The sequence below is a fragment of the Paramacrobiotus metropolitanus genome, unplaced genomic scaffold (assembly GCF_019649055.1).
Source record: "Paramacrobiotus metropolitanus isolate TYO unplaced genomic scaffold, Prichtersi_v1.0 Parri_scaffold0000025, whole genome shotgun sequence".
Lineage (NCBI taxonomy): Eukaryota > Metazoa > Tardigrada > Eutardigrada > Parachela > Macrobiotidae > Paramacrobiotus > Paramacrobiotus metropolitanus.
Genome location: NW_026570245.1, coordinates 164,518 through 181,824, shown reverse-complemented (window position 1 = coordinate 181,824; position 17,307 = coordinate 164,518). Strand labels below are relative to the sequence as shown.

Genomic DNA, 17,307 nt, shown 5'->3' with positions numbered 1-17,307 from the left:
TGTAGAAGTACTTCAGTAAAGCCGGCGTTATGTGCCGTATGACCGTGCCATCAAGCATAGAAGTGGGCATAAAAGAGCATTTGAGTCAGACGGAAACAGTAGTCGTCAGGCGCAGTAAAAATTATCGCCTTAAGCAAGCAAAATACCATAACGAAAATCTACGGCTGATAAATAGACAGGCACATAGGATATAGCACTTGAAATGTATGAGCACCGGAACATGGAAAGGTAAACTTGGAGGATGCAATTTAAAGTGGACAGATAGTGATCATACCGAGCTGCTACTGTGCCATAGTGTACGAGTCATCCTTTTCATGATCAGGCGGTGTTTTAGCCACTGCCAGTCGACCTTATCGCGCATCGTATCCATTTACGAAAAGAATTCATTAAAATGCCTGCATACGTAATTATCTCCCGAATATATACGTGTTCTCAGCATGTGTGTCGGTAATCATGTGAGCAATTTTCTCTCCTGTATGGATATTGTTGTAAAGCTGATTATTAGTGCTTTGCAGCTCGTGTTTCCATCGTTAAGGCTTATGTTTAGATTTACAGTCTTTAAATGCCTGCAATTACATTTTTGGTGGCTGATATAATTATGAATGGTTGTGCAGTTTAGACAAGTTACAACCAACTAAAATTATTTCAAGGCACAGTTGCATCAAAATCTTCGAAGGCAAGGCACGAGAAACTGTTATCAAGGTCAAAGGTACGAGGGTTACTCGGAAAGTAATGATAACTATCGCACGATTTTTATTGCATCAGCGCTTTCCTCGTATTTTCTCAAAACAATGTCCCTTAATCTCTATACAACGCAAACAGCTAAACAGCCACTCATCAAACGTTTTCGAAAAGAAATTAGGCGGTATCTTAGAGATCGGTGTACTGATATTTTCTTCCAGTTATTCATAATTTCAAACTTTTTGCCCCGCAACAATTTTTTCAAGCCAGGAAATATTTGGAACAGATAAAGGACTAAGGTAAACTAAGAAAAATAATGTGGAACGATAATTTTACTCCAGGCCGAGAAAAAAATAAATCAGGGACGGGGTGCTTATCTGTGGATTTTCGCGATATTGCACCACACGGATGATACCGTGCCAGAAACCATTTTCTTCTGCGTTATCAGTAAGCAGCTGCAGCACACTCTCGACACCTTTCCTTCCATAATGATTAGACCCTCTGCTATTGCTTCGGGGTCGGAAAAGGATCCTTCTCGATCAGGGTTTTGACTATGATTACTTTTCGAAAGTGGAAACTCAAAAAATATTCCAAAATTTGAGCACCGTTGTCAAAACGGAGTGCTCGGTGGGAGTTCGCTGGAACCAACTGGCAACATCAGCAAAGAATGGTCCTTATTAAGGCGACAGAACAGGCAATACAGCATGAAAAATTCTACACTTCTCTCTGCAAATCAATTTTTCAAAATAATATCATGAAAACTGGCCAGTAATTAAGGCAACGCTTTCAGTGATCAGTGAAAAATCAGCGCTACCCAGCCATGTTCAGAGCCTTGCTAGCCGCCAACCTTAGGCGGTATGGCCACGGCCATTGCCCTATGATCTAGTTATGAATGCTACAGTTTTTAAAAAATCAGTGCATAATTTTATGATTATTAACTGATACTGATTATCATTACTTTCCGAGTAACCCTCGTATATACAAATGCACTGTAATAGAATGTGTTCGCACGCGATGGGCACATCACTAACAGAAGTACTGCACTGCGCGCAGATACAGTCATGTACAAGTATCACTCAAAAATGAAGAATTTAATGCGCGATGAAGGAGACAAATTACGGGATTTTTTTGTTTCTTACAAATCAATGAGTGTAATGGAAGTGCCGTGGTTAGTTCGGTACGAACAGTAATAACCGCATATCAGTAAAAACGTGATTTGTCGGATAAGCACATGCATGTCTGATCTTTTATATTTCTTTTTTGCATTGGCTTGGCTTCTCCCCCTGAAATACAATTTATTCAGTCGGCGAGATTGAGCAGAGCTTTAAGTTAAAAAGTTCGAGTTTAATATTACGTGGTACATAAAACTTACTGTGGCACATGTGGTACGAAATGTATAGATATATATACTCGTATATTTATATATCCTTACCATTAGTTGCAGACACTACCACTTACGAGTAGATAACCAACGATGTTTTTACTTTTTTAAACTAAGTAAGATGTACGGGCAGATACTTAGGTATTTACAGTTACAGTACTGCGATAATCAACAAGGGACTGAAGGGAGCCGATGTGCAAAATTTCTAGTCCTATGCGCTTAAAAGATAACGAGACAATACATACAGCTGCCGATATAAATAAATGACTAGGACAAATTAATGACACTAAATGATTATAAATAAAATTGCAAATAAAGTTCCTGTACATGTTCTTGGGCGTACAGGTTTACAATTATTACTGTAATATTTTGTAAAAAATATTACTCTTTTACATAGGTAAAAAGCTCACCGTGTACAGATCGCACACCAGTCCAGTCAGATCCTGCAGTGCTCGGTCTTGATTCGCTTCGGTATGAGCCTATATTGTACACACAAAGTATTTGAAATGTATAATATTATCATATTATCATTCTATCATGTAGTTACTCGTAAACTGAAATACATGCATATAGATATAATAGGAAAGTGTAACACTGTAAACATCATTTTAAAAAAGAAACTGCACCAATGACTGCTACACGTCATACAGATACGATTACAGGAACAAGCATGGTTAAGGTCAATTTTAAACGATATTTTGGGGTATTGCAACGAGTCTGCGCTTTCATTATAATTATACGGATGAAATAAACTTGAATGATTCAACCGCCTAGACGTGCACCTAGATAGCATTGTCAAGGTGGAATATTGTTACAGTACTAGTTATTCTTTAAACTGCACAGTGGCAAACGTGCAAATAAATTCAAATTCAATACAGTGTAGTATGTGACTTCCAGAACTGATAATATTATACGCTACACAAATTGCGCTTTTGTTTTGAAACCATTTGATTTGTTTCTTAAGTATACAAGTCGGTAAATTTTGCTAGTTATGTTCACAGTTCACACTCACACAGTATGATATTTGCATATTACATACAGACTGCATTTATGATATTATAAAACTATTATTGGTTTATATACATATTACTGTACAGTAGATTATAGTCACCCCGTTAAAATTGATCCAAGGAATGAAGCCTGGTTGAGGATTTAGCGCTTCGGTTTTTTGTGCCATAATATGTTGGAGATAATTGCCTTCTGATCCCTTGGCACAGGCGGATATAGGCCCATATTTGATTCGCTGTTTCTTGGCGCACTAAAAACAATTAGAATTAATTGTTAAGCTGTACAGCTGTAACGAAAATCCATGCATCTTGGTAAATACTTGCATACTGTGTAAAATTTCCAGAAAGCAGGCCGGATTCATACTATTCTGTTGTTTTTTTTTTATAAAAAAATTAATAATTTTGAGTTGTAAACATGTTGAGTTGTCAAAAGAACGTGTTGAGCTGTAAAAAGATTTCTATGAATACGAGAGAAAACGTCCAAAATGTACGTCGTATCTGCACTCTGGTAGTCCGTTTTTCAAAGGGTACCATAAAACAGTTAAGTACCCAAACTCCGAAAGATAGCAATCACAAACTTTCTGCTGGATTGTGTTAATCCAATAAGAGAGACAAAGTCATGCATTTTTAAATGGAGAAATCGATAGTAAAATGGAAATTTAATTCTTAAATACACAATGTCAGCGCTACCTTCGGACCAGCTGTCGACGGATCCTCCGAGCTTTCCATACAATTAACAAATTCAATTTCCTTTGGAACAGTGTCCTTTACACGATGCAAATAACTTCCGGGTCCTGGATCGAGAAAATGGATGGCACAAGACTGAAGCATAACAAACAGCTAGAATACGTATTATGTTTCGGCAGCAAAAGAATTCTATATGGATACAATATCCCCCCCAATCAATGCGATGAAGGTCAGCCGGTAATCGATGCAGAATCAAAAAATATGTAGATGTTGTTACGTTGTTCATAAAATTTGGCTGAACAATATTTGTGTAATATTGAATTACCGGGAACATAACTATACAATACCTGAATGATGTTTGCTTTACATTCCTTTGGACCATGCTGACATTTGAATACCCATTGTCCGTCGACGAATGTTTCCTGCATGCATCGATAATACGAACAACCATTATTATTATTCTTACAGCATTCTGCAACCTTTATAAAAATGAACTAAACATATTATAAAGAGACTGAATGGGATATCGAATTGTTTTACGCATAAATACAGACTGTGTTTTGTATAGGTAATTACCGCACAAATGTGAATCTATGCATACAATCTGGGACATATATACCTATTAGTAATGAGATCCATTTTGATCTCGAACTGTTTTACGCATTAATATTTTGTGTAATTACTGTTTAAATGTTTACATCATTATTGTTATAACAGTAAAACGTTTCGGTAATGTCTCTCACGCATTATTTAAATTAACTCGATCAAAGTTAAATGTGCACTCTGGGATATTAATTTTGCGGATAATCAACGGTTATACAATCACAGTTTTTGCTTCGTGATTGCATATAAGTATGTAAGCACACCCCAGATTCGTAGTAGCAATAAAGATCTAAGACAGCAAGACGTAGTTCCGGGACGGATTAAACCATCCCGTTTCACCGGAAGTCAACGTCTAAATACCGTGGCAAATCCGTAAGGAATTAGGGAAACATTGGCTATGTGGCCGATCGACTGCATGGTCGGGTACAGCTGTTTAACGATAAAATCCACACTATCCGGGCACAAAGCTTCGTAATAGACATCAACAATCACCAGTGGAGCATCGTTGACGGCGCGGTTCTTTAGGAGTAATCCCGCTCCGACATGGAAATAAGCAAGAATTCCTAGAAATCCTATTCTGCTCCACATTATAGGTGTTTATACTAACAAAGTCAAAAAGCTTTTCCTAACACAAAAAGATTTCGATATACAACGTTAAGCACTGCTCAGCAGGCAATTAAAAATTACCATCAATGCTAAATGCAACAAGCATGCAGTAGTTATCAATGGCGACTACTGAAGTATTGTACACTAAAACCTAAATATGTATTGTACACTGTTACCAGATGTGCCTGTTTCGAGCTTAGAACCAGCCACAGCAGGTGAACGTTCGGTGCCATATTAGATGAGTTAATTATCTAAAGACAACATCTGATAATGCTGTTTACCGCTGCCAGCTCTGGCAATATTTATGCACACGTATGTGGAAATACGATTCGTCCAATCAACAGTAAATGGGAATAGCATTAATGTTCAAAGGTCAAAGTTAGCCGGACGCTGTAAGAACTCTTGGATGATTAAAGTAATCATCTGGAGCACAGAGAATTTGAACGAATACAGGAAGCTGTTGTTCCTAGAAGGTTAGCGTTATTGTGACATGAAGCAGGAAGTATATATATGCATCTCGTTAATCAACGATTCAGTACATCTTAACTTGTTGTTTTTGGGGTTACTAATTGTGGACGATAAAATAAGTAATTACGGTGCAAGGTATTTGCTGTCTAATAAAATTAACGGTCAAATAACATGTTACAATGCTCCAGTTAGTATTTTTAGTACAATTTACGAAACGTGCTCGTATGCGTGCAATTTGATGCTAATGAATTTACATGTAAACATGCAATCAGCAATAAAACTGAACTGTAATCACCCATGGCATAACTTGATAATGCTACCGACATCGATTTTCTTATTATAAAATAATGTGCATTGATCAGTGGTCAAGCGATGTTAAATCGAACGAGGTATCACGTGCGGCTTTCATGGGCATTCTGGTATTCCTGGGAAACCGTTTCGGGATTACAGAAACCATTGCTGTTTAAACAGTATATAAATAATATTAGACAATTTTAAGGTTTCGGTTTCTGCGCAGACTACTCGTAGCTACTGCCGTCGCAGTAGTGGGCTTTGTTTGCCTTTATCCAGACAACCTATTGGAAATCGTTAAGTTTCCGGTATGTTCATTCCGACATTGAGACTGATTGAGCGTCATTAAACTGTCAACTACTACAGCTTAAATATTCATTGCCAAATACGTCACTAGCATCGATAATCCACTTTAAGGCACTTATGTACGTATAAGGATAAAATAGCGGGTTGGTTGCACCATTGTCGAGCATCCCGATGAAAACACTGCAATTTGCGTGCTACAAAAGCTCAAACGTTTATATCATTGCATTTAATAACAAAAATAGCTCTGACTCTGGTTATAATTCGTCTGCAGACGGTAATTGACGTAACAATGGCATACTTTTTAGGCCTCCCGATCTCACACGAAATCATATAAAAAATATGCATGACCTTTCCTTCTACAGCCATGGTAAAAGTTGGTGACAGAGCCAACAACATTTATTCAAGTGAATTATTTTCCTCGTGTAAAACTCAGGGGACCAGTGGCAATCGTTGTTAGTTCGCTGGCTAATTGGCTTTCCCATGAGCCAAGAAAAACATACAGCCGCTCCTGCGTGCTGGTTTCGATGCCATGACTGCAGCTGCAGGACTTGTCGTTCGAACTCTTTTTCTCCGTAATACCGGCAACTACCGAAAGGAGTTTACTTGTACACAGTAATTTACGGATCCCGTTTCGATAATCGCTATCCATTGCCGAGCAAAATATCTGCAAGCAAATTGATAAATATAATGGCGCTTACAATTAATGTAACTGCAACATTTAGTCACAATCAATCACAATAATCACAATCACAATAATAATCACAATATGGCAATCACAATAATTATTGATTTTTGTGCGAGGTATGCATTCCGCAGCTGTTAATGTTACTGTCCGCAATTTTTTTACAACCGTAGGTCATAATTAATCAGAAAATTTTTTCAACAAAGATTTATCCAAAAATCAGTGTTCAACTTATTCACCACAGTACTGTAATAAAACAATGTTCCAATAAGCGTGTGCTTAATAAATTATTTTGTTTACCGGCGTCGCAACAGTACCGCATACAACTCCGGTAACGAGCCACAATACAATATACGAATACTTGGAATACAGCGTCCGTTTGAAGGTCCCGATGAGCGGGATGGGCAGGAAACACACAAGATACCATAAGTAGGCCATGAACAAGATCTTCGCCACCGCCAAGCGCCTCTTCACCCTCCGCTGCGCCGTCAAGGAGTCCACGTGGCACTCAGAGCGCCTCTTCTTCAGACACTTCTGCCGGCAGCTAATGGTCACAAACAACGTCACATAGATAATCCCCATCAACAAGAGGGGAATATACGTTCCAATGACACTGGCGATCTGGTAATACTGTGTCGCACTCTGACGAATCCCACAATTGCCGACCGGTGGGACTTTGGCGAAGAGGGGATTATCCGTGGCGTAGAACGGCAGGTTACACAACGCCGGTATCAGTACACTGAGCACTATCATGGAATAGATGACCCGGTGACCGGTCCATGCTTTGTACTGATAAGGGAAAATGGTGGCCACAAAACGATTAACGGCTAAGAACAGTTCCGTCCAATGCCGGGTTTGCAGGGTGACAATGTAAAAGAACTGCAATGTGGGACAGTGGATCAGCGGCAGCGCGATGCCCTGATGGATGACGAAGGAAGTGATGGTTTTAAGGGGTGTCATAAAGGAGCACTGAAAGAGCTCAAGGCACAGGAGGTAAAAGATGAGCATACCGGCACCGTTGCGCAGGGCCTTTTTCGATATGATGACGGTGATTAGGAGAATGATGGAGACGGTGCCGAAGAGACAAATGGTCATCGTTGTACTGAACCAAAAGGTTAGGGCGGTGGGCGACACAACGGTCCGGTTTGACCACGGAAATGCAGCGGTTATGTTCGGGTTGGACATCTTCCAGGTATTTGATATATTATAGTAAAACACAAAGGTTAACTGCCGTTGACGCGCAGATATAATGCGTCAATCAAGATGTGCTTAACAATTTTGGTGGGTGCCGCGATGAAGCATTATTATCATTTTAAAAAATTTCGAATAGTTTCTCTTTCAGATTACTACACCGAATATTCCATGGTCACAGCAATATGTGCAGTACCGCAACAAAGAGCGCGCGCATCATTGAAAATAAGGACCTAACACAAGAGAGACGTCGACATTTCAATAACAACCAACCAGTTAGATAAGCCGGATATGACAACTATAGAAAATTATATGTCAGCAATTAGCGCACCATACCGGTGACTAAGAAATATGGTAGGTACGCGGATAGGCTGATGTGCTATATCCCGCAAATAAATCATGTTACATCTGTCTCCTCCCGGTTTAATGGGAAACACATTCCCAGAAACTACTATCACTATATAAGGGCCCACGGCACTAACGGTACCTCCTACCATATGGTTGACAGTCGACAGGGATCCGTGGAGTAATTGCTGACCCGGGAAGAAATTACGGGCCCGCAGCCAGATCTAAACAATTAAGGCAGTCGTTGTACCGGTATACCGGGGTTGTTGGTTAAAATAACAGATCGGAGAATGTGGGCGCACCCGGCAATTCAGCGCGCATTGTAACACCAGTAAGTGCTGTATTGTATTTTATGTGTGCGGTATGTACAGTACGTAATGGGGTAACACGATTGCGAAAAAATCGATGAATTTTGTTTGTACTTTGCAAGTGCCGCTGGCAGTGGTTCTTTACTTGAACCACTAATAAATAAGATATCAGTCCGTATGTGGGCAGTGGGCACGTTTAATCTAAAAACGCGCCTGTATCTGGCACTACCGTAGAACAGTGTTTATGCACTGCCTTGTTCAAGAAAAACAGATTGCAAGGCCATTCATCCCGTACTCTACTCCTTGAGAGAGATAGGGTTTGGGCATACGTATGCATAAATCGTATTGGAATCATTAGTTAGTGCAATATGAACAACTTGCAGCTGTGACACGAGAAAATACCGGTCGCGTGATCTGTCAAACTTACATCGACAAGTGGAGCAATATCTATATACTAAACAGCTTAACAGCTGAATTAAATCAACCGCGCAATTTTACACCCCCACCAAAATGTGTTACCAATAAGTGATTTAGTCGGAAAATTGTAATTCACACTGTGCAGTACACGCAATGCTAGACACCATGTTTTATGCTGCGTTATTATGCTGTCTGCTGCCGATCGTGCTGGATCCATATGAAACCGAGGATGAGAATATTATAATGCAGTAATGTGTGTAATTACCGTTTGTGCTATTTGTTTTGTAATACTACGAGTACCTCGTAATTTTGACGGAGCCGGGGTGGGAGCCAGGCCTAGCGCTTAACAAATTACAGTTCTTGATTTCGCTTAGTACGTATAGTATAAAATGTGATATTTTCTAACCATTTTTGTATTAAAAAATAAAAAGCAATCACATCAGTTATACCAGCTGCACCGAGCCAATACAATTTTCTCAAAAATTAATACAAGTCGAGGCCTAGCGCAGTATATCTGTAGCTGTTCCACAGCGGAAATCCTCCAAGGTTAGCTATTCCACAACGGAAATCCTGCAAAAGTTAAACCTCACCTCTAGGTATCAATTATAAAGATCCGTACAGAACGGAAATACGATCACTGGAATATCTTTGCCGATCATACGACTATAGTAGCGGTCGATCGCAGCGACGGACTGCATTCCTTAAAGTTTATACCAACCAATTTGCATTAAAGACTACATCTACCCGATTAGTGGTGCTCAGGACTAAGGAGTAATGCATAAACATTGAATACGCTTAAAACAGTTAAAGGGATTATGCAAAAATCTTCCTTAAGCATGTCTGCTTCGAACAACAATCGCGTTCAGTACATGATGTATTCGTAAATGTTAAAACAAGGTAGGTGTGTTAAGCTGACACAAAGTCTACAAAAGAAAAGTCTACACAGCAGGTGACTGCTTGTTTCTTGTTTGAGGGAACAGGCAGGAAAGGACGTAAAAAAGCTGTGGACATCGCTTCTTTCCTACAACGCACGCAAAGTAGAAAGAAGGAAGCATCAAAAACCGTAAAAAATTGGTGATGCGCTATGACACAGCGGGATAGGCAACAACTCTTGCAGTTAGACACGAGTACTGTAATATGTACTTGTAGTAACTGCGGTAGTTTTTTTCCCGTTACTTGATGTACGCGCGGCCAAAGAGACTCGATCGAATTTTTGTGTAAACACGGATTAAATTTGCAAGGATTTCCTTCAGTAAAATTTTTTATGCGTAATTGCATTTGCGCATAACTTGCATTTGCGTTTTTAATTTGCAACATGAGCAGTTTTTTACTTTATCCCGGAATGACTGCAGCTCTGTGATGCACCTTACCATATCCGGCATAACGGCATATAAAATAACCAGCTACAAGCGGGTTAAATATACAACCAACCTTGAGCGCATAGTTTCATTACACCTTTTACAAGATTTTACAAGCTCTAATAGCTAATTTTTTGTGAACTGCTAATTACCTGTCACAGATTTTACAATGGCTTTCAAAGTCTATGTCTGCTTGTCAATTATGATCGCAATGATAACCTTTCGTAAGTACTCACCTGTATTTAAGGCGGACGCCATGTCTAATTTCAGATAATTTGCTAATTGTATTGTGTACCAGGGGGCGAAATATTATTTTTATTGATTTTTGTTTAAGTTTTAGCACGGGAAGGGGATGCAACAGCTTGCGCCGGACTGGGCACTTGTGGATGTTACAAGAACTGGTGCTGGGCATACGCCAGCTGGAACAAAATGCAGACCGGAGATCCCTGGTGCTACACTCAGAAACTGGGCGTGGCCAGTGGTCTGAAACAGTGGGCAAAATGCAGTGCAGATCACGAGTGTCATCTTGAGATGACCTGCGGAGACGGTCAACGATACACCGGATCGCTTTAACTGGATTGTATAAGGGACATCACATTAGTTGCTTCTATTCTTATCTGACTAAGTCAGATAAATGCCTAATTTATGAAGGAATCTCCGTGGGTGTTTAACTGATAAAAACCAGAAAACTAAAAATAAAAATAAATTCTAAAATAAATTTGTTTATTGACATTCAGTAAATTATATACACGTTATAGACATCTAATATAAAAATAGAGCAATGGAACACAACCGTTTAAGTAGCAGTATTTTTCATATAATACTGTAAATACAAAATAGGGCCGCTGAAAATGGTCCTGTCGACTGTTAGCTATCCTGTTGCCCTTACGAAACGAAGTCCTCTGATTAACAGGCCAATGCACTGGTATGCACACTGCATGAGTAGCCCGTGCACGGGATAGCGTGGAAGTAATGATGTGCGCACTCGCAAGTAGACCACCTACCATATTTAGTTCGACATCGCATACTCGTACGTCTACAGTATGGTCTGTGACAAATTCGAAGCGCATATGTATACGAAAATGCGGTTGTCCATCAGGCACACTCCATGACTGAACCTTGGTTGCAAAAGGTCACCAAGGTTTTCCTAAACGAGTGTTTCCATACGATCGTGTGAACGTGTAAGAAGAATCATTCTCAGCCACGATTTTTCCGCCAAGAACGTAAATTTGAAATCCCAACACGATAACGGCATAGTTGTTCCTGCAGTGCGGCATATTTGCTAAAGCTTCCCATAATTCGTTGGTCTCCGGACGTCAAAGCAATAAACCCATCGATGGGGGCTCGTACCACAACAAACTATCTTGTTACCGTAACGGCATATCAAAGGAAATGAAAACCTAACAAAAAGCGTAGTTTTAAAGGTTCATTTAGTATTGACCTTTTGGACCGACCTACTGCTGGACCGATCGGCGATCCAAAGGCAACTACGGAATTCTTGCTACGCTGCCGTCTGAAATATTCACAGCTTGCAGCGGCCAGCGGGAAAGAAAGCAATCCCAGAAATATAGTTTACTGCCTAGTTACCGCAGACTGATGGTAGTTTAAAAACGATGTCGCAGATGAAAATAGTTCTGCCACGCTTTTTTCCCATATCCCCAGGAAATTGTTTTAATTTTTTCTAGCAGTTCGAATAATCGGTCGTCCACTTGGAAAAGTAGTTTATTATCGACACGAATAGCGAACGTAAAAGTTTCGTACTGGGTGGTCTTGACGGTAATTTAATACCAATCAGATCGTTCGACGCCGGTTCAAACAAATGAGCGGTGTATGCCAAAATTAAAATAGTGAAAGATAAGGATACCGTTTGGCTTAATTTTGCGCCAGTTCTTTCCAGAGAACCATGCAAATATCGGATGTGATTAACAGAAAAGCATTGTGAGCAGCCTTCTATGAATGCGGACTGTGTTATGCAGGATTTGGCTGCTTTGTACAGATTGTCGATAACGCGTAAACGGGCGCATTCTTTTGTGCGTTTCTTATACAGCAACTTTCCGTCATGCCCGCACCACAATTGGCCAATTCCAGCGTAATACACCCCAAACTCCAGATGTCGGTCTTGCGACCAACAGACTGGACACTGTCGTCTGACACCTTGACAAACTTGATCAGCATTTCGGGTGACATATGAAGAACGGTGCCGTGCAGAATGGAAATGTCATATGGACTGGTATCACTGTGATGCCTTTGAAGAATGTCGTCGAGATCAGCAATACGCAGGACATGATGACCTTTGTCGCGAATATCCACAAGAATATTTGCTGGTTTCAAATCGCCATGAATGATTTTGTTCTGGTGAAGAACTTCGACTCCCGGTGTAGTTCACATAACACACATGTACAATGTACGACAAAAAGAGGTTGAACCGATCAGTCGGTCCGCGGTTTGAAATAACCTCGCAACGACACGCCACCACTAAAACTTGGACGCTTACTCACTACTTTTAGACGCTCGCGCTCCGTGAATATCAAAGTGCAGCTATACTAGTTGCATATCAAAAGGTGTAGAAAAAAATTTTAAACTTTTTGATACTAAACCTGTGGCTGTTTATGGCGAACAGCACAAATTCTAGCCATTTTGCTTTCTCGTAGGCACAGCATAGGAACTGTGCGCAATCGCATAACCGTTTGGCTTGCCATCAATGCTTAAGTCTATGGGAAAACAAAATGGCTAGAATTTGTGTTGTTCGCCATAAACAGCCACAGGTTTAGTATCAAAAAGATTAAAATTTTTTTCTACACCTTTTGATATGCAACTAGTATAGCTGCACTTGATATTCACGGAGCGCGAGCGTCTGAACTCTGAAAGTAGTGAGTAAGCGTCCAAGTTTTAGTGGTGGCGTGTCGTTGCGAGGTTATTTTGAACCGCGGACCGACTGATCGGTTCAACCTCTTTTTGTCGTACATTGTACGTATAGCCATTGTTGCCTGGTCGAGTCGATGCGAAATCTCACTACAAATTTGGAAAGTAAGTAATGCCCTTATGTCCTTACAGCATTTAATTAACGGCGCTGGTACTGGCGACACTAACACTGGCAGATGTAGAAGTACCTTCTTTGCAGCTACAACAATCATAGGGCATTAATTTTATTAACATTATGGAGCTTTCGAAGCTAACCTACTGTAGCTGATGCTTACCGTTAGTACAGTAGTACCTGCTGATATGTGAGATATTGTTTACATACAGTTTTTGACCTGTTTGCTGGATCCTCAAGGATTTATTACGTGCATGTTTATTTCACATTACCAGATATTTTTTATCTGTGGCCAAAGCCAAACTAGCCGCTTCATTTTTGTGTTCTTAATAAGAGATAATTATATCATTGTTATAATCTGGGGAGATCTGTATTTGAGATCGCGCAAAATCGCCTTAGTGGATGGTGCTTCTGACTGCAATGTTCATTTTGCCTCATTTGCCATACACGGCAAACTCAACTCATCGTAAAGTCATCGTTATTCTTACCGCCTGCTGCGCAGTTCTGCTGTTTTTCCATTTGCGAAATCGGGTTTATCTTTTGCCTTTTCCACGGCGAACCTGTTATATGTGCGATGATCCCGTGGAATGTGCGAAAGGAAACTTTGCCAATTCGGCTTACTTTTACCGGATGTCGTGCGCCGAAGGCTGTGAAATATCATTTACAAGGGAGCGTACGCTAAATTTATAATAAACAGACCCGTTTCGGACTGTTGGTGTGTTTACCGCCGAATATTTTTGCATTCACAGATGCCACCATCAGAGGATGCGCTAGGAAACGGGAATCTATGCCAGTAGAAATGCATTACAAATGCCGACATCAAAAAGTCATCCCTAGTCCTGACGAGGAAGAAGGCGCGCTCGTTGTCGACAAGATTAATTGTGTTTGTGAATATGATGACCTGTGTAACCGGTTATTAGAATCAGATTTTAAAGAGATGTTTAGAAAGCATGATGCAAAGGAGTTGTTAGGCTATTCTGCTGATGAGCCTCTCCCTTTTCTGCACACTTTGGGAAATCTATCGTACGCGCTTTAATAATTTTATAATTAGCGATCATAATGCTACAATTAGATGCGAGTAAATTATTACACTGGGTAGTTTCGCGGTTGTCTGGATCGTAAGGCATTTTTATTGAATACTCAAGAAAATAAAATCTCTTCTCATTGACGTGAACACTCAATGATTTGTTCTAGAAAATGGCTTGTTGTACGCAGACTATGGTGTTCCATAGCAACATTTCGTGCAGTACCACTTTATTTTGCACACTGCAGGTAGAAAACAAATTAATCAATATCCCATAAATAAATCAATCCTTTCTAATGTACCATGCAAATATACGGTCAGAAACATAGTTGGCACTTAAGTAATCACATGTCAGCAATTTTATTCATTACTTCCAACAAGTTTTGGGTAGACTTTCCCTCTGGACTCGACGCTTTTTTCGCCTTCTTCGAGAGTTCCTGGGCTTTCTCCAAATACGGCCTGCTTTCAATCCGAACCTCCTGCCATCCACCGACGGTTGCAATAATATCAGCAATATCTTTAGCCGGCATCGTCTGGGATTTCATGCCGGCAACCGGCACACACCGACCGATTCCCCACTGCTCAATCAGAGCAGCATTATTATGTTGGTCACCAAACATCGGCCATGCAACTACCGGCACACCGTACGAGACCGCTTCCAATGTACTATTCCAACCACAGTGGCTGACGTATACGCCGGTGGATTTATGCCCAAGGATTTCTTTTTGCGGTGTCCAATGCAAAATCAAATACGGCGTTTTATCAGACATGGTGTTCACAGTTGAATGGATATACTTCGGCGGGAGCATATCTTGCTGGTAGCTCCGCAGCGACCAAATGAACGGCTGCTTCAAAGACACCAGTGCTTCGGCAACTTCCGCCAGTTGTTCGGCCGAAGGAACCGCCACTGTTCCAAAGGAGAAATAAACGACGCTTCGCTCGCCTTGCTTGTCCAGCCAACTCCGGATCTTTTTCGTAATTTCGTCTTCGGGCTTTTCTTTATGTTCCGGTAAGAGCGGTCCGATGAATGCCACCGGCGTGTTAGCCATTTTTGGTAAGGTGGCTAACATGGTTTTCACGTTGGGTTCTAATTCCTCAAATGAATTGAACAGTACCTCCGTAACTAGGGTCTGCGCGTCAAGAAACTCCAGTCCCAAGGTTTTGAAACTCTCAGCGATTTTCTTGCCCTGATTTGCTAACTCATCCGTTCCGCTGAAGAACACTTCATCTGGCACCGATGGCGTGTTTTCATCGAAGGTCCCGTAGGATGCAAACAATTGAGCCGCGAATGGCACAAATCCGTACGTCAAAATTTTCCGATTACGACACGCACGCAACGGCATCGGCATGCTTAAGTCACAGAAGATGGCGTCCACAGGGGGGATGGTGGATGTCCCAGGTCGGGGGTCACTGGTGATGGCTAGGCTGTTTATAAAGCTCTCGTAGAAAGGTTTGCAATCATGAATTTGCTGAACGAAAGCTTTTAGATCACCGATGTGCTCGTCTACGTTGTAGGTAAATCCGTCGTCGAAGGTGTGCAGCTGGATCGGTGCCGGCGGGAGGATGCCGCGTCCTTCAATATCCTTGAATTTATGGATGGATAATCCAAAGGTTACGTCATGATATTTAGCAATTTTCTTGGCTAATTCCAGTCCGGGAATGTAGTGACCAAAAGCCGGCATGGTAATTACTAGAACATGTTTGCGTCGCATTGTACTGGCCATTTTACTAGATACTCAAGCAATAATGCAAAAGCAAAAAAATGAATCAAAGTTTCAGAAGGAACTCAAAACAGATAAAATTTAAAGTACGTACAGTAGTTGTAAAAACTGACTGAAGGGAAAAAATCGTGATGCAACAATATAAGTACTGAACACTTGGAAGTTGCAAACACGTGTTCTAGCGATATAACTGTACACGGCATTTATAGAAGTATTTGAGGTTGTTCTTTCTTATCTTTTGAAGTTTTGCAAAATGGATAATACGGATGCACTAGCAGGCTGCTATCTGCAAATCACTTGTAAATGTGCTTTTATCTTGTGATTAGCGAATACCGCTGCTTCAGAGTAACCGCACAATTAAGCATGTACTCGTTTTAATCTGGACAGCTGCAGTTTCTCAGCTAAACCGGATATTGTAATCTCAGGAACAGTACGTGACCTTTGATACCAGTACTGTAATTAGGGTACTGCCAAGACAGTTACATGGAGCTTTATTCACGGTAAAGTCGAGACAAAACTGTCAGCATGAGCCATAAACAATATCAATAACCTCTTCTAAAAATTTCGCCGACTGCATCCATCTATACCTCTTCCGATTCCGTTTTTTTTCCAAGCCGTGACATACATCAAACATGCCATTACAAAATCTGGCCAACTTTGCGCTCGTGACGCCACCCATCGCCACCCACCCATCACCAGTGAAGAGCTGTTCGTTAGACATAATTTTCCTACCTTTTTCCGGATCTGCAGCACAGCTGCGCTGGCTTCAGAATCCATGCAGATTTTAGCTGGCCAGATTTTGTTGCTGCATGCAATTTACCACCAGTACACGGAAGTCGATCCTTTCGGGTTGTCACCGGCTGCGTCGTAGCAGGCCTGCGGGCACATTGTACGTCCATGCTTGAACATCCGTATGTCCATTGCCCAACCAGCAATCGTTTTGTACAGGTTCAGCGAACCCCCATCCGACGTGATTTCCGATTTGATTACATTCTGATGCGGACAGTCTTTTTAATAGCCTAAATGGTTACAGTACTTACTTCAATCTGACCGTTAATAAAATACATACGTAACCATGGTTAGCAACCTTATATATACTGCATGAAATTATTCGGTAATAAGAGGCCAGGGATTGAAAGCGTAAGCAAAGCAACAGAGCGAAGAACGACCTAGCAACCTTTATGCAGCCCGAAATAA

General features: G+C 40.8%; 3 protein-coding genes across 4 annotated transcripts; all 3 read right to left on the bottom strand.

Moving 5' to 3' along the window:
- Nucleotides 1–1,753: 1,753 nt before the first annotated feature.
- On the bottom strand, nucleotides 1,754–5,191 carry LOC129587567 (gamma-interferon-inducible lysosomal thiol reductase-like). The gene is made up of 6 exons (XM_055481369.1): nucleotides 4,720–5,191; nucleotides 4,104–4,178; nucleotides 3,760–3,891; nucleotides 3,174–3,320; nucleotides 2,473–2,541; nucleotides 1,754–1,964 (listed from the first exon to the last, which is right to left on the bottom strand). The coding sequence occupies exons 1-6, from the start codon at nucleotides 4,945–4,947 to the stop codon at nucleotides 1,929–1,931; spliced, it is 687 nt and encodes a 228-aa protein (XP_055337344.1). The 5' UTR covers nucleotides 4,948–5,191; the 3' UTR covers nucleotides 1,754–1,928.
- A 990-nt stretch (nucleotides 5,192–6,181) lies between these two features.
- LOC129587566 (beta-1 adrenergic receptor-like) lies at nucleotides 6,182–8,483 on the bottom strand. Its single transcript, XM_055481368.1, has 2 exons — nucleotides 7,013–8,483; nucleotides 6,182–6,694 (listed from the first exon to the last, which is right to left on the bottom strand). The coding sequence occupies exons 1-2, from the start codon at nucleotides 7,895–7,897 to the stop codon at nucleotides 6,440–6,442; spliced, it is 1,140 nt and encodes a 379-aa protein (XP_055337343.1). The 5' UTR covers nucleotides 7,898–8,483; the 3' UTR covers nucleotides 6,182–6,439.
- Nucleotides 8,484–14,602: 6,119 nt separating this feature from the next.
- On the bottom strand, nucleotides 14,603–17,155 carry LOC129587518 (uncharacterized). Of its 2 annotated transcripts, XM_055481311.1 has the most exons (2): nucleotides 16,843–17,155; nucleotides 14,603–16,079 (listed from the first exon to the last, which is right to left on the bottom strand). In XM_055481311.1, exon 2 carries the CDS (start codon nucleotides 16,069–16,071, stop codon nucleotides 14,734–14,736), a length of 1,338 nt encoding a protein of 445 aa, XP_055337286.1. In that variant the 5' UTR covers nucleotides 16,072–16,079; nucleotides 16,843–17,155; the 3' UTR covers nucleotides 14,603–14,733. The 2 variants fall into 2 exon arrangements, with proteins under 2 accessions (XP_055337286.1, XP_055337285.1); XM_055481310.1 differs by lacking the exon at nucleotides 16,843–17,155 and having other exon boundaries at nucleotides 14,603–16,313.
- Between the last annotated feature and the right edge of the window lie 152 nt (nucleotides 17,156–17,307).